Source organism: Photinus pyralis, unplaced genomic scaffold (genome assembly GCF_008802855.1).
Source record: "Photinus pyralis isolate 1611_PpyrPB1 unplaced genomic scaffold, Ppyr1.3 Ppyr1.4_LG3a, whole genome shotgun sequence".
NCBI lineage: Eukaryota > Metazoa > Arthropoda > Insecta > Coleoptera > Lampyridae > Photinus > Photinus pyralis.
Window position 1 is genome coordinate 5,958,410 of NW_022170509.1, and position 21,639 is coordinate 5,980,048.

Below are 21,639 nucleotides of genomic sequence, written 5' to 3' on the forward strand. Positions count from 1 at the left end.
AAAATCTGGTATTGGTAGTGTAAAGAACTTGGTACGTACGTCGTAGTTGTTGGTCTTCCTTTCGTTGACCTTTAACTGGGCGATCATTGGTGAGTGATGTGGAATTGTTACATTTATAAGTCCTTCGTAGCGTTCAAGAGTGCCATGTGGATGAGACCAGTACACGTTGATCACAGCTTGTTTCTCCTTGGAGTACTTTAGCAGAGCCTTTAGGTCTGAAGTAGGCCCTCTTACTAGATAAAGGACCTGCACACCTAAATGTAGGTCGGAAGCCGGTTTTAATGCTAACGTCTTTATTTCAAAATCGTAACCACCCGATGTAGTTTTATGCTTAATTTCAATCAAAACTTTCAGCCTGTTGGAATCGTCATTTTCAGTATTACGACTATTCAGTCCAGAAGTGATTTCCAACTTACTTTCCAAGCGACCCGCTGCTCTCTAAGGGAGAACGTATGAAATACTTTACCTGAAAATAATGACGACTTACTTGAAATTTAAGTGCTGCCTCAAAGTTAAAATGCGGATACGCTGTAGTTTCTACTTTGATATCCCCTATCAATGCCATTAAGGTACGAGTGGAACGATTAGCTAACAAAACTTCTAATATTGCTCTTTGTGCTTTCGTATTTACAAATTTGTAATCCAGTTTTAAATTAACTCCTACCGATCCGTCCGTCTTTGATACGTAGCCGAACACTTTAGAAGTTAGTCTCTTAGTGTGGAATGTTAGGTCGACGTCGCACTGCGAAATACTTTTCTTTGTCATCCATTTCAGAGTACCTAAAAACGTGTGAAATAAAGTTTTAGTGAAGAATTCAACATTTTCATATTACAAAAATTGTAAACCTTGAATTTCGGCTACACGCTCTCCATTAACGCCTAAGTATGCCTTTGGGAAGTAGGTGTGTCCATTCTGACTCTCTGCTTGCTTCAGTGATAAACTGGCGTCAAAGTGTTTTTTGTTGTTTATATCTAGAGTCATTTTTAGGTATTTTTCATCTTTTGTGTTTTTTAAGCTCCCATGCGTTAAAATGGTATAACCTGGTGCGTTTAACGCAAGGTTGGAATCACATCCCAATGGATGAAAGCTCATGTTGGCACTCATTAATCTCCGCTCTACCGTGCCCACGGCGTCAAATGTAAGGGTCATTGCATTATTTTTGCTTTTCTTATCCCACGTATATTCCAAAATATAAGACTGAGCGGTTTTTTGCAGTGAAAGCCCAAACCCAGACGGGCCCGCAAGTGGAAAATAAGGCGCTGTTTCTATGCGAGTTACATTAGGATAATGGTAATGGGCGCACAACTTGAGTCCGAGGGTTTTTTCAAACACGGGCCAACTGCAGGTTGACTTTTCCACGGCACTTCCCTCCACTCCAGATTGTTGGTGTTCCACTCCTCCCTTGACAACAATCAGCTCGGATCTTGAAAATAAAAGGTAATTGCGATTTATATTACGGAATAGTCTTACTGTGCGCCAAATAGTTCTGATTTTTCATTTGGAAGGCTGAATGTTGCACTAATTACATCAGTTCCTCGAACTTTAACATTGCCCTCTACTGCCGTTGAAGTATACACGTTTGTTTTCAATTTTATAGCTGTACTGGCGTAGAATGCATCGACCGACATAGTGCCCACAATATCTACAGCAGCATTAGGCCTTATATCTCCCACTAGATCCAGAGCTTTAGTTTTCAAGAAATTATCCGCATTTAATGATCCAAATATTTTTAAGTTTACTGATACGGTTCCGACAGAATTCAAAATGATTGGGAAACCAGAGCCGGTCGGTACGATATAGTTACTGTCCATGAACATTGCGGCTTTGTTGTAATTCAATTCCTGTAAGTTCGTAAATGCGCGTCAATTTATTTTGCAACCCACTTACTTTTCCAGAAACTAGCCTTTTGATATGATCAATTGGATGTAAGCTATATATGGCCTTCAAGATTTCGTCCTTCCCTTTCAAGGTTTTGTGTTTGAGATCATTCCCAAAAATCTTCATTCCTAACGAAACCTGTAATAGAGGAATCTAAGCAACGTTAATGTCAGGAATTGATCTTACCTTCGGTTCACCAAAGTTGTTGCGATTAGATTCGGCCATTTTGTCTACTTCCGACAATAACTGTTTGTTGTCAAAATTGCTTCTTGGCCATCTCATCCTCGGTAACTTATCGTGCAATTTTTTTGCGTTCAATGGACCTTTTGGACCAAACACCGATTCCAGGTAGTTTTCGAAACCCTCAACTCGACTTGTCAGCTGTACAACATTCTGTTAGTGCACCTAATTTGGTAAGCCTGCACTTTTACCTCTAGTATATTGATGGACTTCCCAAACAAATCGACCGTCAAATTGAAATTGAGACTTCTAGGGACGTACGATGAAGGCGAGAAAATAACATTGCTTTCACAACTGCCACCTATAACAATACGAAATACATTGCAATACCGAGTGGTTTGAAAAGAATTCCATGGGCCATGAGAGTTAATAATATTTATTTTATTACAGTAAAATTAGGTTTTGACCCGGACATTTATAATTACTAAGCGGAACCTTTTGGAATATGTTCGGACACCTTCCAGGATGACGCAAAAAAGTCCCATGACCTCTTTAGTGGATTACCCGGGATATCCTGGAAAAAGTGGAATTTCAATTTAATTTATCCTCCTGGAAGTGAAAATATTTAACGTCATGTCATATTCAGATCAGCATCAGCATCTAACGGTACGGCCGCACACCTAATAGGAGTCCGACTAGAGAGCCCTTCGGTGGGTTCCCCTTGACTTTACCGTGAGTTACCAATCCACAGGTACTGAGCTTTCCGACACGATAGGCGACAACCCGTTCGAGGGAGAACGATTTTAGACCCGCTCCAGAAATGTTCTTGACATTTCACTTTTTCCAGGACGTCCCGCTATCCAACTAGGGCCTAGGGAGGTCGTACGACTTTCTTGAGCGTCATTCTGGAAGGTGTCCGAACATATTCCAAAATGTCCCGCTTAGTAATTTTAAATGTACGGGTTTAGGGGGAAATTGGTCTAATTTTACTGTACTATTTGGGCATATACGTTCGGCGTTTGGATTTGACAATACGCAAACGTATTTCTTAAATGAGGAATCCAGTGTGGAATTACATCCCTGTATCTAAAGTAAACGGTTCCTATGGAAAGTGGATCTAAGCACAACCATTTTTTAAATGGCTGAATCCTCAAACGCTATAGTGTTAGAAAACAAAACATTTAAGCATAATCAAAAAAGGGAACATAAAAGAATATGGGGTTGCTCTACTTGCACCCTGTCAGTTTTTTGAGTTTCAAGAATCTAAACGAATCCGAATTTAAACATTTTTTCGAAAATTCTGTTAACATGTCATGATATTTTAGGCTAGTCAAAATAGGTGGTTAAGGTAGAAAAAAAAAGTAACAAAGTGATCTCTGCGGAAATGAGTACCCAATAGGGTCCTTATTAACCTCTCAAAAATCGCACTTTGTCGCATTGGTGGCCGCCATTTTGATTTTTTCGAATTTATTAAATATTTTCTAAAGTATACATTATATCAAAAAAACTCGAGACTTTTTTTATGGAGAATCAAAAGTTACCTATAATAAAAGTTTAAGTCTATTGATCAAAAAACAAAAAAGTTATTGAAATTTATATGATTTGGCAATATGGATTTTTTAAAAATTTGGTAAATATCTGAATTAGTTAAAACTATTTTGTATGCCCAATTTTGAAAATAAGGATTTTAAAGTAAAACACTCAATAATTGGGTAATTATTCACATCTGTGTCGAGACTTAGATGTATTTCAAAAACTTAATGCAGATATAACAGTTTTAATTAAATCAGGACTTAAAATTATTTTAAATCTGTACCGGTGTTCAAAGAAGATTCATGATTTAATGTAGCAGGTAAGTAGAGGGAGGCAAATAATTGAATGTTTTTATTTTCTTTAGGTTATCGGTTCACTAGAGTCGTTTATATATTTTAGCAAGGTCTGATGATGAAGTGAGCTTCGAAATCGATAACCTAAAGAAAATAAAAACATTCAATTCCCTCTACTTCCCTCTACTTACCTGCTACATTAAATATATCCAAATAATTCACAACATCAATAAAAGAAAAAAAAAAGATTCATGATATTAATGTGCTGTTTGGCAGCTTCTTCGGTTGGTGGTAGTGAGGCTAAACTCAATTCTGAATTTAAGCTTTGCCTTGCAGTCTTTCGCATATATAGGGTGGTGACTTGCGTAACGCATCATAGGGATTTAAATGTAAAATTCATAACATGCGATTATTGGCTCCCCAAATTATTTTAGAGCAAAAATGTATTAAGCTTTTTTGTAGAAAACATTTTTTTACGCCAATCATATAAAGACGGAAAATTGGAAAAATAAAACCCGCATCTTTTTAAACAATCTGCGATGCCATGGAATTTTCTAAAACAAAAAGATATCAGCAGTTCGAAATGGATTTTATAATCGACTTGGTTACTGTCTTGCAGTTAATGGTGACTTATTCGAACATTTATTGTAAATTGTTATATTAGGAAACCGTTTTTAGTAATTTAGTCTTTCTTTATGTTGAATTCACTGTTCTAAATGTAATACTTTTTGAGAATTTGATTTGTTTGATAGTAGACATTCCATGGCTTGACGGATATTGGCGTAGTTTTTCTATTATAAAATTCCATGGCATCACAGATTATTGGAAAAAATAATTTTCCGTCTTTATTATGCAAAAAATTGAAAACTAATGCGGTTGATTGCCGTAAAAAATTTTTCCCTACAAAAAACCTTAATACATTTTTGCTCTAAAATAATTTGGGGAGCCAATAATCGCATGTTATGAATTTTACATTGAAATCCCTATGACGCGTTACGCAAGTCACCACCCTGTATAGTGTGTGACGTAACTGGTTAATATCATGAATCTTCTTTGGACACCGGTACAGATTTAAAATAATTTTAAGTCCTGATTTAATTAAAACTTATATCTGCATTAAGTTCTTGAAATACATCTAAGTCTCGACACAGATGTGATAATTACCCAAATCATATAAATTTCAATAACTTTTTTGTTTTTTGATCAATAGACTTAAACTTTTTTTTATTACAGGTAACTTTTGATTCTCCATAAAAAAAGTCTCTTGAGTTTTTTTGATATAATGTATACTTTACGAAATATTAAAAAAATTCGAAAAAATCAAGATGGCGGCCATTTTTTTCCAAGTTCCACCAATGCGGCAAAGTGTGATTTTTGAGGGGTTAATAAGGACCCTATTGAGTACTCATTTCCGCAGAGATCACTTTGTTACTAATTTTTTCTACCTCACTTGTATAAACCTGCCTAGATTGACCAGTTACAACTATGTGTATACTAGGAATTTAAAAATTCTGACCCAGAATACTCGCCCCCAAAATAAATGCCTCAAGAGAAGAGTCGCTTATAAGGAAAATACCCCCCGGATAATTCGCCTTTGGAATAGTCGCTCATGGAAGATGCGCCCACAAAAAAATTCGGCTCTGGAAAATTAGCCTCTAAGGAAAATTCGATCATGCTGGGATATTCGCTTGTCTGAGATTCGCCATGGCAAATGCACCCCACCCTTAAGCAAATTCTCTATCCCTAGAATGTTAACCCTAGAGAAAGATTCGACAAAATATGCCAAACAAAACATTCACGTTGAGAAAAGCTCTCCCGCCAAAGAATTGCCCTTAAAAATCCTCGATCTTGGAATGATATATTAGTCATCCACCCCAACTATTTCAGCGCCCTTGAAAATATAAAAATATGTCAATTTTCTATTGAAAAAGATGTTAAACTTCAGTTTTGTGGCTTGAGTAGCAGTAGATTTTGAAAATTTGGAATTCATTTTGTTTTTAACTCAAATACGGCAATGACGCTTCAATATTTTCGACAAAATGATCGCCAAAAGGCAAAAACCATACCAGATCTGTTTATAAAATGGGTGGGAGTGGGAAACCATATTCGGTTAGCACAAATGAATTATGTGGCTCTACTTACCGACGTTATATTCATCAAAGAACACCGAGCCTTCATAATTATGTGAAAATTTTCGTATGTCACTGCTGAACTTTTTACTCAAATCTTTGTCATTAAGCACACTCTGGATCTCCACTTTGCTCGGAACGGAAGATTTCAAAAGATTCTTCAAATGACTCCAAACAAATGAACCCACTAAATAACAAAAATAAATCAAAACTTCAAGACAATAGAATATTAGGTACCTTGGTTAACTTCTTCGTTTTCTAAACTATGGCGAATGGTCCTAATAACCAAATAATGAGGACATCGCATAATCTGAAGATACGATGCAATTCGAACCTCGGCATCTTCTGTTTGATTGCGATAAATGGACTCAAAGAACCTACTGGTTTCTTCGCATGGATATCGTCGAAATGCTTCAACACAGGCTATCCTGAGTGCTACGCTCAGAGTACTATCCTTTACCATCGAAAACAAAGTATTCTTGAAATGTTCCGATAGAACTCCAATGTTCGCCAGTCCTTTTAACGAAACTAACATCTAAAACCAAACGTTTAACGACATACCTGCTAAAAAGTCACTTACACTTTCTTGTGCATCGAAATCATTTTCGCGGGTATACCTTTTTGAAATTTCTTTCTCTAAAAACGTCACTATTTTTTCGACGAACTCATTTGACAAGCAGTGCTTATTTTGCACACAGAACGTATGTGTCAAGGCAGTAACGGTTAATGTAACAGTGAAGTCGCTTCCCTTGTGCAGCAATAATTCACTTGCAGCTTCCAGCATGTCTTCATCGGGACGCGAAATAAAAGCGATGTTGTTCAACCAATCGTGCATTGTATCATCAGAAATGCTATTATTTAGCATTATGTCTTTCATTACTGATACACCTGCACTGCTTCCTACATACGGTAAAGCATCAAGCATGTGTTTCCTAAATCAATTTCAATAGTAGGTAATGCCATCAAGTTGCACTCACGTACCTTCCACTTATGCAAATTGTATCAGCGTGACCAAATAATGAGGACAATGCGGTATACGAAAGATGGCGAGCCGTATGGATGAACCGTGTAAATAAATCTGAAAATTCGGCTTGGAAATTGTTAGCGTTCAGTTTGCAAAGTTGTTTTATTAAATCTCGTGACGCTTTCAGTTCTCCAGACGTTGGTTTTGGTGTTGGTACTTGATCGTATAGTAAAGTTGTTCTTTTGGTAATGGTCGGTAAATCTTCTACGACTCCACTAATGTCTGACTGAAGAGTTAGTGTTTGTTTTAATACAGTTACGGCTCCTGCCACATTATGGGAGAATGGTTGGAACGCATGGGTCTCCTCACACGTGATTTGATTATAGATGTTATGGTCAATTGACATTTTACACAAGCTTTCTGATTTCATCAAACTGTCTCTTTCGGAAGTAACCTGCAAGGGGTTACATAAACAGGATAATTTGGGTAATTTGTTACTCACCGACTGAAAATTGTAAGGCGTTGACTGTAAAAATGACTGAAATGTTGAACCCGTTGTACAAGAGTTGAGATCTTTTCTTTTTTCGATTAACAGACTCGTTTCCTTTGTACCTTCAACTTTGTAAGATGTATGACAGTGGCCTCGCACGTCTTCTTCAATTGTGATGTAATCTAAATCGATTCTCTTCATGGTATTTTGAATCACCGATAAAAGGCCGCGTTTAAAATTCAACACCCAGCTCTTTTCTTTTTCGTCTGGGCAGATTTCCGATATAGTGCCGTCCTCGAAGGAAAAACGTAATGTGTGGTGGCTAATGTCCTCCGCAAAGGCATCGCTGTTTGATTGCTCGTAGTCATCACCAGTAACATAATCTCCATCAGCAACAGTATTGGGGTTGTCACTTAACGTTACATCGTAGATGGAGAGTATTCCTTCACATTCCGAAATGAACCCCAACTTTATGGTGGCTTCTACGTGTAAAGTGGATTCATTTGTACTTGTTCCATTGAATAATGTTGCAATGTCAATATTGTAAGTATAGAGCTGCTGAACTTCAGGATTGTACTTAAACTTGTCTCCACCTGAGGAAATCACGCTTTAGGTTACCTATTAATTGAACAAAGAACCACAAAAACGATTCAAATAATGGAACATACACATAAATATTCATTTCAAGGGTGAGTGGCTAAATCTTGGACACATAGAATACCAGGTTATTACTTTTAGTAAATTAGTGTACATTCGTGCTATAGCGCCACGAGTTACAATGGCCTATGATTGTTTCATTAAATAACCCGCGAAACTCGCGAAAGTGACTAAAGCTCACTTTGTCTTCGAGACGCATATACTAATTCACAAGTACCTTACCTTTACATTCAGGTTTCCCACAGATGCTGGGATCTCTTAGTGGATCTGAAATTTAAAAAAAATTAGGAAATTATTTGAAGCTAGTATCAGTTACTTCAGCAGGGGAAGGGGAGGAGTGTGGTAATTAAACTTAAGTCGTGAATTTTTACTCCTCGAGAGAGAAGTGAATATAGTACGCGGTGTTACGAGGACTACCGGAAAAGCTTCGGGAAACGATTTGAAATACATTGAATACCTTTAATAAGTTCAAAACATTTTTGAATGGTCGCGTCGATTTGTTGGAAATGGCGGCCCAAACTAGTGATCAAAAACGAAAAGGTCCAACACACGTTCATTCAATCAATCCAGCCCCGTACTTAAAAAACTTACGAAGGAAGGGCAAGCTTATCGTTAGAGAGGGCAAATGACAATCGTGTTTTTTTTAAATAACATACACCTTGAAACAAATTTCGATTTCCTCAAAAGAAAAATTAAAACAACTGCAATCGTCGATTTTTACCACCCGCACGTTTGTAATGGAGGTTGCATTGGGGTAAAAAATAACCCCCAATTTTCTGACCAAAATAGAGCACCAGGAATACGAATCAAGCAAAATCTCGATTATGTCTGTCGGTCTGTCTGTTTGTAGTCTCATTGCTAGCTAAACGGCTGAACCGATTGAAACTACATTTGGTTCTTTCTTCTTAGACATAGAAGGAAGAGCTGCAAAGCTTTTGGGCATAGTGTATGGGGGATATCTGTGCTATCCACAGCAAATTTTTTATTACTTAATATTCGTAAAAGCCTATCAAAGTCTATTTTGTTCGCATGCTGTTTTACAAATGCCAAAAGAACTAAATTTGCCAATCTTTGATGCATCACTGAAAAAAATGGGCGATCGACTCTGTTTAAAACAGAGAACGTAGACTCACATCCCACATAGCATTCGATATCTTATGTATATACATTTTAAATCCATAATGTACAGGGAATATCCTGTCCATCTTATGTATATACTATGTATATTCATTATAGGATAGGCATATGTATTTTATGTTCAGTATGGATATTCTATAAATATACATTTTGGATGTGCTATGTATATACATGGGATTATATGTTATGTATATGCGTTTTGGATTTGATACATGTGTGTTCTGTATTACCGACGTTACAAACGTTAGCTTCTCATTTTCTGTGAATTACGGCGATGTGTTATTCTGCGAGTTATTAATGAGTTTGTTTGTCTAATTTTGACAGTGAAGGTAATGATTTTTATTTCGTGTGTGCATGATCTAAAGTTGTAAATATGTGTTAGTGAGATGTAAAGACTGGATGGGAATTAATATAAGGACAAGAATGGCAGGTATGTTAGCAACCTATTTGTTATGAACTCGCGCTATTATAGTGTTGAACAAGAACACGATCAAAAAGACTCAAGACTACAGTGTTAAATAAAACAATAATAATTTCTTAAGCACATTTTCCATTGTACACTAAGAGACTTAATAAACAAAAAGCTCCACTCCGTGAAAAGAATTTATTTATGAAGGTACAGACCAGAGCTGGGCAGAATACTTTCAAAAAGTATTTGAATACTAAATAGTAAATACTTTACACAAATCAAAGGTATTTGAATACTAAATACTTTTACGTCCAGCACAAGCGAATACTAGATACAGATAAATTGAAAAGTATTCAAATACTTTAAAAAATAAGTATTCAAATACTTTAGAATGTATTCGAATACTTTCAAAAGTATTCTAATACTATCAAAGGTATTCGAATACTATAAAAAGTATTCGAATACCTTGAAAAGTATTTCAATAAGTTACTTTGAAAAGTATTCGAATACAGTAAAAAGTATTCAAATACTTGTGACTCAAATACATTAAAAATGTAAAATAGTATACTAGATAAAAGTCTTAATAGTACTTAAAAAATCAAGTTATACTTTGTATGGGGTTAGCTTTTTTTATATTTCTATTGTTATATACAAATTTAAGGGGAGTAAAAGTAATAATTTCAAACAGTTCCAAGATTGGGCTACTAGTTCAAAACTTACAGCCCTTTGAATTTTCTTTCGAAATTGGTTTCTAGTCTATAACTTTTGATTGAGAAGTCTGATCGATAAAGTACGAATTGAATTGGATTCTACGCACCAAAATTAATATGAGAAAGTGTTTTCCCGAGAAATTTTGGTGTAATCGGTTTTTGGGTAAAAAAGGAAGATTGTACACTGCCTTTTTGGAGGCCCGAAAAAAAAATTGTCTCAGAACAACCCGGAAAAAAATTTTCTTATAGAATGTGGCCTGTAGAATCCATAATCTCAAACAGTTCCAAGATTGGGCTACTAGTTCAAAACTTACAGCCCTTTGAATTTTCTTTCGAAATTGGTTTCTAGTCTATAACTTTTGATTGAGAAGTCTGATCGAAAAAGTACGAATTGAATTGGATTCTACGCACCAAAATTAATATGAGAAAGTGTTTTCCCGAGAAATTTTGGTGTAGTCGGTTTTTGGGTAAAAAAGGAAGATTGTACACTGCCTTTTTGGAGGCCCGAAAAAAAAATTGTCTCAGAATGACCCGGAAAAAAATTTTCTTATAGAATGTGGCCTGTTGAATCCATAATTTCAAACAGTTCCAAGATTGGGCGACTAGTTCACAAGTTACAGCCCTTTGAAATTTCTTTCGAAATTGACTAAATATTTGTGAAAGTATTTGAGTTAAGCTTCCATAAAAGTATTTAATTCCAAAGTATTTGAATACTTTAAAGGATTTGAATACTAAAAAGTATTTACAAAATCGAATACTGCCCAGCTCTGGTATGGACGCTAGTAAACTTCCCGAATGTTAGAGGAATTTCTATAGAACATCCATTCTGAATGTATACAAGATACATAGAATATCCTATTGAACATCTTTTGCATATTACAGGAATATTTACGATATATCCAGTTGTCAGTATACCAATGTACATAGCATCTCTGATGCATATACATGCATATACATAAGACATCCAAAACGTATATACTATTTATTATGTGAAGTCTGCCAAACTGATATCCCATGCACATACATCGGACATTTGCGACATACTTTTCCACATTCTATGGATATACAATATCCCACGTGGAATGTACATGGTATATGCAATGTATATAGGTCTGCTATGTGGGATATAGCTATACAGCACCCAAAAATACGTGTAGCTGATACTAGAGCTGATAAGTGTTTTGAAACGCTATTCTCTGGTTATAGATCTCTTGAAAAATGTTACGGTTTTGCATGTTCTTTAAATATGCTTTGACGGCTGCAGGTTCTTCTTTAGTTGGTAAGACATATTGAAACTTATCAGAATCCAGTTCCTCGGCGGCGACAATAGCTCTTATTATAGTTCCTTGTTGTCGCGAAACCTTTTAATCAATTCTAATAAGATGATATCGAGCACCTCAACAAAAATTTGTTTTAAATTTAATAAGTTGCCATCCCCTTGTATTATTTCTTGATTGGTTCCGGTGGTTTCCAGAAAATCCTTAAGAGAATAACTTAGGTAGGTACTTTTCGACTTTCGAAACTTCCGGTATTAATGTGGTGCATTATTTCTTCATATCAATTCTCTTGATCTCGCATAACTGTGCAAAGTTTGAAACGGATAGGTTTAAGCGTTTGGCAGAGATGACAGGGAGGCGTGACCCCAAGGCGTCAATGTATTTGACCCATTTTCAACAGGCTTACTACATGTGGCATATAGGTCAACTATGGAAAGGTTGAACCGAATAAGTTCAAGAGTTTGGCAGAGACAGAGAGGTGTGCCCCCAAGGGTTCAAGCGTTTGACAGTTATCGTGTTCACGGACGGACAGATGGACCGACGGACACCATCGACTCCCCTATAAAGCTTGCATCGCTTAGCTCTGCCGCTTAATAATACTACTATTACTAATAATATAGCTACGGAATACGCTAGGTAAGATATTATTACAAAAACTATGTACAAGTATGCCGAAGCGTAAAAGGGAGAACTGTCCGTGACGAATTGGGGAGAAGGGGGGTGGCGAAATATCCTAGTTCATAACCATCATTCCTACAGTTCCTATGGGAACCAATCGCATTATTTCGATTAACAATACAATGGCAATCATTTGAAACATGCATATAACGCATTTAGGATCAAAATCTAAGCAACTTCAAACATATGAAAATAACACCATTCGAATTCGTGCGGCACAATTAAAAAAAAATGATTTTTAACTCAAATCGGATCAAAAGTGCGCGCACTCAATTTTTAATTGTCTTTCGCCGACCACAGTACCAAAACTGGTAATGTTGGGCCGTTGGGGGCATTTTGAAAAATGAACTTTATCTTTAACCAACTACAAAAGTTGAATTAGAGGGTTGATATAGACAATCTTGGGAGATTAACTAATACATATCGCAAATAAAAATTTGCTCGACGTATTAGATGAAACCACACAAAGACCAATGGGTAATGGTTGTCTATTCTAGATTTTAAAAAAGTGGAGTGTTCGGTCTTATATCATATAAATCCAGGCTACAATGAACCTAAGCTAAGGTACTTGCTGCAACCCCAAGGTAGGCGCAGACGATTTTGACGTACCCATTATGCGAAAGTTGATATCCTTTTTGCCTTTATTCACCATTTTCATTGGGAAAACAACGTATTGCCTCAATATAGCAAAGAGAACGACGATTTTCTGGACTATGGGGGAACTATTGACATTTCGCACGCAAAATGCGCTTTGCCGAATGTGTGTAATAAAATATATTTGCGTTACATATACTTACTATATCTGGCAATAGCTGTGTGAATGAAGACAATCAAAATGGTGCCCACCGCCCACTTCGCAAAGTAAGCGTGTGCCATTCTACAAAATTTTTGTTTGAACTCACTACCACGTCACTCTTATACCGGTAATACAACAACAAGAAGTATTAAAACGCACTGCTTCATTTAGACTCGTGGTACATATTTTACAATCAAAGGTCGCTACCGATACTGATAAGAAATTGAAAGGAGCAGATCAAAGGTCAAGAGGTTGTATTTCATTCTTCTATTTCAAATTTTAAGATTCTCACATTGGGGTTTTCGGTTAACGAAGTACAACAATCTACACCACTTAGCTCAAAATGCAGGCCCCTTCATGTTGCTGCGGCGACAGTTATTTTTATCCCGGATATGGGGTTAATTGTCTAAATAAGCCGTGATCTAATTATCAGTTTGTGTATACATATTATGCTAAATTTACTAGAAATCCTTAGCTATTAGATTGATTATTTGATTTCTTAGTAACCTCTGACGCACGCCTGGTATAATGAGGCACCTATCGATTAAAACTTAAAAGATATTAATACAAGACATTTAAATAATCGGAGAGTTTCCAAAACTATTTTTGATATTGTATGTATAATTGCATTGCTTAGGGTGCGAATTTCTTTATTCCTCAAAGTGTATCCAGGTAAAAGATTTTAGGTGCTCAAGGAGTCATGGTGATCCCTTGTAGAACGCCGCTATTTGATTGGCAATAATTAAATAATTCAATGAAAGGAAGAACTTGAAGACAGGTATTTATTTTTATCGAGCTATTTGTATTGACAATTCAATCAATAATAAACAAATGTCACATCTTCCTTATGCATTTTTCAACATTCTGCCAAAGCATTTTTAGGTTCAACCACAAGGTTTAACTTCTTGACCAACTCGCTCTGTTTCAAACCTGCATTGACCAATACGAAGGGGGGTTCACTATTCGAATCCAGTGTATATTTTGACTGGAATATCCGATTGCTCCAATCTATTCGAATAACAGCTAGAAGTGCAGTCGGGTTACCTGTAGTATCTACGGTGCGTTCGAAATCGTTTACAGATCAAAATCAATCCCCTATCTCGGTAGTTGAAACTTTCATACTAATAAAAATAACCAGAGGACTCGGTAGAGCAATGAAAATTTTCGTAAGTGTTCGTGACTGAAAGTATCTATGGGTATTTGATCGAAAAAATGTTTTTTTAAAGCGGTCTGTCAGAAATAAGCAAAATTATGCAACTATATAGAGCATATAGCAAAGTCTGCTTTCTAAAATTCTAGAAAGTCGATGTCGAGTACATAGATCAAGTAGATTTGCAATTTCATAGATGTCAAACTAGAAAACAAAGACAGATAAAATTGCTCTCAAGACTAATATTGTATACACGGATTAAATCTCAATATACGTACGTAACTGTTATAAATAATAAGCATGGTCCTTCGAGTCGGTGCACTGTGTTACAAGTAATCTCGCGATTTTTGAAATTTCAGTTTCGAAAGTGATTTGTTGCAATTTGGATAGATCCTAATTTGCGTCCGTGGGACATGTTAGTTTGGTTTACTGGGTTGTCGAGGTGCTCCAAAAAAGGAGAAGCATTTTAATCGAAAGATTATAGCTGGAAGAGCTGCTAAAAGCTAGCAAGCCACCACAAAATATAGCATCAATTTTTTTACTCATACGAAGTCATTGAGAAAAATTTCAAAAGTGCTTTCTGAGGTGTTAACCAGCACTTTAAAATTTTACTGAAGAACGTGTCGAATATTCTCTATGGCACATACCTTTAATTTTTGTGTAGTTTGGCCTGCCTTGAACCGATTGAAAAATGTGATTTCTGAAAAAAGCTGTTAAGTGAGAAAAATCACGCTGCAAGCTACCAAAAAATGTACCAAAAGCTATGTTTTTTCCTTTAAAATGTATAGAAAATCGACTTGTCTTAAATGTATTGAAAAATGAAAATTTCTAAAATGTTATACCAGGAAGATTATAAAACCAGAAAAAATTACAGTTAGGTGCCAAAGAGAATATTGTAGTGAAAATTTAAAATTTTGAATAACGCTTCAGGCAGCCTTTCGGCGCTTTTGCAATTTTTCTTTGATATAGTATTGTACGAGTGAAAAAATTGATGCAAAAGATGTGGTTGATGTGAAAAATGGCACACTTTGTTCAAATGGTTGAATTAGTGACTATGGATTTGAACAGCCAACAACTTTCTATAATGATTAATGGAGTCGTATTTTAAACCTCAAAATAACAAAATAAGAAAGTTATAACCGTAACAGAAAAAACCAAACGATGTAGGAATAAGTCACCGAAAATTACTTTTCAAGACGTTTTCCGATGGAAATTAGTGTGTATTTAACGATTTTAACATCGTCTGGTCGGTAGCTTTCAGACTAAGCGATTCAGGAGTTCAACAATACGAATCCAAAGCTGAAAACCCGAAAGCTCTACGACATTCTGCTGCTGAGATCTCGAGCGATTTATAAAATTTATCCGAACGCCCGAAGCTCTTTTTTGCTAGCAAAAGTACGCTAAATAACTAAATACATTTGGGTTTTACAGAAATATGTTGTATTTCTAACAAAAGTACTTCCGTTTGGAAATTCTACGCCATTGCCCTCTTTTGCCGAATAATTACACTTTCACTGATATAATTTCAAGATCCCCTCCAATTCATTCCATTTTGTGCTTACTTTGGAAAACTAGCAATTAGAAATATTACTCCTATATACAAAGTAAGCAGAATCCAAATTGTTGGTAACGAAAAAAACCTTACATATCCTTCACCCTCTTTTGCTATTGATTGCGCGTCTACTAACTTGGTTGAAGTTCTGGGGGATGTCGCTACCCTTACAACTTATTCTAGTTTCAACTTACTGAGAAAAAGGAAATTTTCGTACACGTAGCAAATAGAGTGCCATAATTGTAATAGAAAATAACTCCATTTTCTAAAGTTTGACGGTTACCTTTGATTATAAATTACTTAGTCTACATACATCCCCTTTGCTACTTCCAAAAATTAAGCTCTGATTATAGTTGCTTCAATATCAGTGGGATGACGCCACTTTAATATCATACCAACGCGGGGGAGCTGCTTTACTTTAGCTAATGTGAGCGCCCTTATTACATCGCGCACTGTGGTTGTCTATCGCATGTAACATTGCGATCGAGGATTATTCCTAAGAACTTGAGGATTTACACTGTATGCGGTGACGATTTAAAAGTACTGGAGGGTTGCAATACGGTGCTCTCCTTAATTTGCAGAAATGCATCCCTTTCGACTATTGTGTATATACAGTTTGAAAAAAACGCGGACGCATTGCATTTTCCTATTTATTTCACCCACTGTTCTGGAGGCGTGGGATACGCCAATCAACCGGGCTATATCGCCTTCGAGTTCCGATTCCGATTTTTGTGTTCGGTTTTTTAATTGGGCGTAATACACCTGCTGTAAATGTTTATGTCCATATCGAGCATCCAACCGTGATACAATTTGTTCAAAATCCTTGTGTCCATTTTCCATTGATTTGTACCTGCAGCGGATTCAAACTGTCTCATGTAGGTGGACCATGGCGATTACCCATCGAATGTGGGTGGCTTAGAATTTTTTTCGTGCCCATTATTTACCCACGGTTCTGAGGTTTCTTTGCGGGATGATTGTGGAACAGCAAATAGTCCTTGGATTATAATAGAGGATACATCATTTTTTTCGCCGTAGATCTAGTTACTACTGGCATAAACTAACACTTGCACATTACACGACACTGGACACCAGTGTAAAGTTAATTTAATTACGTCGCTTATATAGCAAACGGCAATTGTTCTATAACGCTTTGAAATCTTCTAGAACACGTTAATTTTCCCGAAAGAATTGCGTTCGTTCTTTATCGCCGATGGGCGATGATTAATCTTTTGTGTCGCCACGATGTTCGCTACAATACAATTTTGAAATTCTAAAGTTGAAACGATCGTTTAGACCTACATCTTCATATTCACACCAAAAAGGTTGCAAGAAGGTGTTTCTAACTTCGTTTGAAATTCCCTTTTATAATTTTGTGCGCCCTTCAACCCCCAAAATTGAAAATAAACGTTCTTCAGATAAAATCATGAACGTTAGAGAATTTCCAAAAAATACAGGAATTCCGAAGGAGGTTTGTGCTGAACGGGTGAACTTCAAAGGAAATTTGGGGCCAAAATGTGCATCTAAAAAACATTCCCGATATTTGAGTAGTAACTGGGGGAATTTAATTTTTGAATCAGTTGATAATTTTCCCCATTTAGGTACTGGACAAAGCCATGCAATATCATTTATAATGGAAAAGTAACTTTTCAATAGATTTTTCAGTACATTACCCTAAAATGTAAAGGGCGTGTATTTTTGTATATGTGGTAACAGGAAAGTTTTGTTTAATATCATCATGTATTAACCATCTATTGAACTTTTTAATTATTGGGAACTGTAAGAAGGTTAAAGGGCTTCAGGTTTTCAAGTAAAATTAACCATAATATAATCTGTTGCGAGTCGTGAGGTAAAGTTATTGAACCGATTGAGCAAGGCGAATTCAAAAATTATACTTGAACCCTGAGCATAAATTGAATTCAGTTTTTTGTAACGAGGGGCCCGTCGCAGTACATACAATTTTTAGTGATTTCCCTACTTACTAAACAAATAATTCACGGAGACGGTCCCATGACGACCTGAGTCGACTATTATATATGAGATACCAATGCAAATTTTTTTTAAATTTGGTTCTAATAACCCCGTTTCAGTTCAAATCTTTTCAATTTTGTACCACTTCTTATTGTAGCAGGTGGTTGAAGCGTTGAAGCACATTGTCCAATAAAATTGTTCAGATCTTCATCAATTTCACAGTTCTGACGCACACCTACACATTTTCAGAAATTATTCCGCACATAATTTTCGACTGAACTCGTCGTGGGAAATCCTGTATTGTACTATATCGTTGAAAAGGACCCAGTTTAATTATAAAGTCACAACGGACTGTTTTTTCCAATAGTAAGAATACCAAACAATGTTTTTGCAAGACTGCAAATCTTTCTCCAATGAATCGTGTTTCTATCTCCGCCAGTTGTAGTGCTCACCAATCTTGTTCCTCCAATAAAACTCCCTCTGGATACGTAGTACTTGCCGTTTTAGCCATTATATTTTATTATTTAGTTAGATATTTTATTGTTTATTATTATTTTCGGTATTTGTGTGTGTTGGTTGCTTCCTTTCACAGTCTTTTTACTTATATATTTTATAAATATATTAAATGTGTAGGGTATCGTTGTTGGGCTTCTACAAAGAGCACTTTTTTCATATACAACATTTACAGATATTTTAAAAACATATTTATTTTAATTTTACACATACATCATACAAAACATATCGAATATAAAATAAATACAGCTGCAGTAAATACAACATATTTTCAGAGGCTAATAACAAAATGTGACACACCTAGATACAGTAATAAAAAAGAAATGCTTTTAAAATACCTGTTTCTCTCCATTGCAATATTACTTACGAATTAATAAGCGTTAAAAATACAGATCGAATTTAGTGGGTGGAAATACGTAAAAACAGTCTGCTGTCAATTGCCTTTACAATCTAGATACAAGTGCATCAGCTGGATTTTACAGAGGTTTAAAACGTCAATCGCTACTATTAAAATTGACAGCATAACACGTGTATTAGAACAATAAAAAAATATGCGCTTGTAACTTAGCGTAATTTATTAAGTATACCAGATTAAAAAAATTAAGTTTCACATCACAGTTATTTCTATAAAATAGTACAATTAATGACAGTGGCAAGTGTAGCAGATTTGTAACTAAAACAAAAAGGAACAGCAAAGTACACAATCTATATAGACTACATTCAGTTTTGCTATGGCCTTTTGGATACAATTTATCTAAGTAAATTAGAATATGTAACATGATACGATATCTATTTGAAGCACATTTTGGGCTACACGAACAATGCTCAAAGTTATATGAACAGTTCAAGCATTCTTTGGCCCCAAGGTCTGAATGATAACAAATATCACTAAAGGTGTATATAAACATTGATTGGTTTATAATTTATTACGGAAATATTCTATGGTATTGAATGGACACCCAGGTAATGACATTTGCACAAAAAAATAAAGTGGATACAATCAATACACATTTATACCTATTGTTCATTTTAAATATCTGCCTATGATAGCTACATTTAAGTTATGTAATGGAACTGCGTACTTTTAGGACGCCACTTTTTCAATACTCCTTAGTATTAAAATTTCTTAGATCACATTCATCAGGACTACAAAAGTATTTCGTAGTAAATTCGTCTCACTACGATATAAGAAAATTTCTCGAGTATATTAAAATACTTATCTATCACACCAGCCTTTACAAAGACTGAAAAATACGAAAAAACGTCTCTCTAACTAAAATATTTACAAAATGTCGCTTTCACACGCGTAAAGCCTTAGGGCGCACTCAACATTTCTTTATTAGTTTGACACAAATACACTAATTTACAGTATTTACAGATAAATATCGACGTTATGAAAATTAGTTTGGGGACAACCGTCCCTTCTTCTTGCTCACCGCCACCTCCAACACGCCACGCACGCTATCAGCAGTAGGAAGGCGGGCGACGCGGCGGACAGCCACACTCCGCTGTTGTACGTCAGCTCTTCATTCTTCACCACTTCGTTGGGGTGCTTGTCGTACTCATCTGAAATGAAACCAGCATATCACGTTTTCTTCAAACACTGAATTATTACAGTCTAAGATATTTCAAAAATGCTCAGATACGTCACTTTTCATCCCTTGCGCAATCCCTAAAATTTTAAATTGGATAGATAAGGCAAAAATACTATTACAAAATGCTATTTAATAGCAGGGCTCACAGCTCTAGAGAAGGAAGAAATTTCTGAGACAACTTTCGTGTAATCATGTCATGTCTCTTTTCATAAATTTACTTTAACAAATCGGTTCGTTTCTGGTGGTCAGACGACGATGGTTATCAAATGTTTGAATTTTGCAAGCCAAAATCTGTTAGAAGTCGAATTTTCCGTCGATTCGCGACAACTTTCCTTTCCTGCCAAATTTTTGAGAATTATGTGGATATCCAATATACATAAATCTGTTATTGAAGGGACATAAATACATGAACGTTTTGTAATGTTTGGATAGTGTTTTTGATCGCCTTGGTTACAAGGAAATTGAGTTGTCATTTTTTAATAGAGTTTGTGAAGTATTGTATTTCTGGGTCAGCTGAATACGCGTTCATTTGTATTTTTCTGAAATAATTGTCACCTTACACATTGAAGTCAATTATTGTTTTATCAAAAGGAAGATTTTGAATGAGAATGTAGGCAAAATTACAGAGCTGCAGGGCCTAAAATAATGTTGTTACGAATCATGCCGACAGTACCTACATAAAAAAAGAAATTTTAAAAAACATTCGAGAATACGTACTAATTTTCTTTGTTGGTTTCCTTGTTGGTTGAGTTTCTTGTTTGGTGATTATGTGAGTTGTTGATGATGTTGTTGAGTCTATAACTGGGAATATAGGCGGGATTAACGCTGTAGTGGACGTTGTTGATGCTTTGGTAGTAGAATTAATTAGTGCGGTGTCCTTTTGCTTGCAGCAAACTTTAAACACGATTTTCATATTGTGCGTTGAACATCGGCCGCCTATTCGCCTATGAAGATCGTCCTTTGAAGATGTTGCTGAAAAACAAGTGATACATCAATATATAATAAATCAGGGTGTGTAGCACTTAGGCCAGATATGTTTTACGAGGTGATTACTAGTAGAAATGCAAAAATTTTAAAAAGTTACATCTCACAAACCGCATTTTTGAAAATCATAAAGTAATATACTTACATATAAAATAATAGTCTTCTCCTGGAGTAAATTCCAATCCTCCAGGTTGTGGAGTAAATGGTCTGAAAGTGATGGTGAAGTACATTAACTTGTAGGGCTTATCACAGACGGCGATAATCCTAGGATTTGGATTCGTTATCCTACAGGTTTCATATTCTTCCCTAGATACGTTGTATACTATATACTTCTCTGCATCTTCGTCGTACGTGCCCGGCATGTATACAGGACAAATGATGTTCACTTGGTCATATTCGAATTTAACGTTTCCCTTATTTACGTCAATTATATGGTCCGTATTATCAATTCTAAATCTGAAACAAAAACCTTGCGTTAGTAAAAATCAACGAAGGTTATATAATCTAGTGATAGATGATATAATGATAGATAATAACTAACCCATCGCAATATACAGTGTGTCCCAGATCGAGTGGGATTGCATGGGTAACTTTCTTCATTCATTCAAAGATAGAGAATTGGTTAAATGAACAATGTTTTGCAGTTTTAGATGCTTATTTAAAATTTCCTTGTGGAAATTCAAAATGAGGAATTAGGTTCGACGTAAATTCAAAGAAACTAAAATTGATCATTTCCTTTAATGTC

At 35.7% G+C, this 21,639-nt stretch overlaps 2 protein-coding genes across 3 annotated transcripts in view; both read right to left on the bottom strand.

Annotated features, from left to right (window-relative positions):
- Positions 1-13,300, bottom strand: part of LOC116165586 — a 59,925-nt gene extending 46,625 nt beyond the window's left edge. The window contains exons 1-14 of one of the 2 annotated variants that reach the window (XM_031480149.1): positions 13,134-13,300; positions 8,348-8,392; positions 7,481-8,061; positions 6,996-7,432; positions 6,595-6,946; positions 6,252-6,549; positions 6,028-6,201; positions 2,311-2,420; positions 2,066-2,260; positions 1,889-2,017; positions 1,472-1,842; positions 847-1,424; positions 488-780; positions 40-438 (exon numbers count right to left, since the gene is read on the bottom strand). In XM_031480149.1, coding sequence (XP_031336009.1) covers positions 40-438; positions 488-780; positions 847-1,424; positions 1,472-1,842; positions 1,889-2,017; positions 2,066-2,260; positions 2,311-2,420; positions 6,028-6,201; positions 6,252-6,549; positions 6,595-6,946; positions 6,996-7,432; positions 7,481-8,061; positions 8,348-8,392; positions 13,134-13,212 — 4,041 coding nt within the window. In that variant the 5' untranslated portion in view covers positions 13,213-13,300. Of the gene's footprint in view, positions 1-39; positions 439-487; positions 781-846; positions 1,425-1,471; positions 1,843-1,888; positions 2,018-2,065; positions 2,261-2,310; positions 2,421-6,027; positions 6,202-6,251; positions 6,550-6,594; positions 6,947-6,995; positions 8,062-8,347; positions 8,393-13,133 lie in introns of both variants that reach the window. The other variant, XM_031480148.1, reaches the window with a different exon arrangement.
- Positions 13,301-18,513: 5,213 nt separating this feature from the next.
- Positions 18,514-21,350, bottom strand: LOC116166030 (ephrin-B2-like; the record flags this gene model as incomplete). Its single annotated transcript, XM_031480853.1, is given in 3 exon segments — positions 18,514-19,881; positions 20,628-20,882; positions 21,040-21,350. Coding segments are annotated over 3 exon segments (700 nt in total), but the record flags the coding sequence as incomplete, so codon positions are not given.
- Between the last annotated feature and the right edge of the window lie 289 nt (positions 21,351-21,639).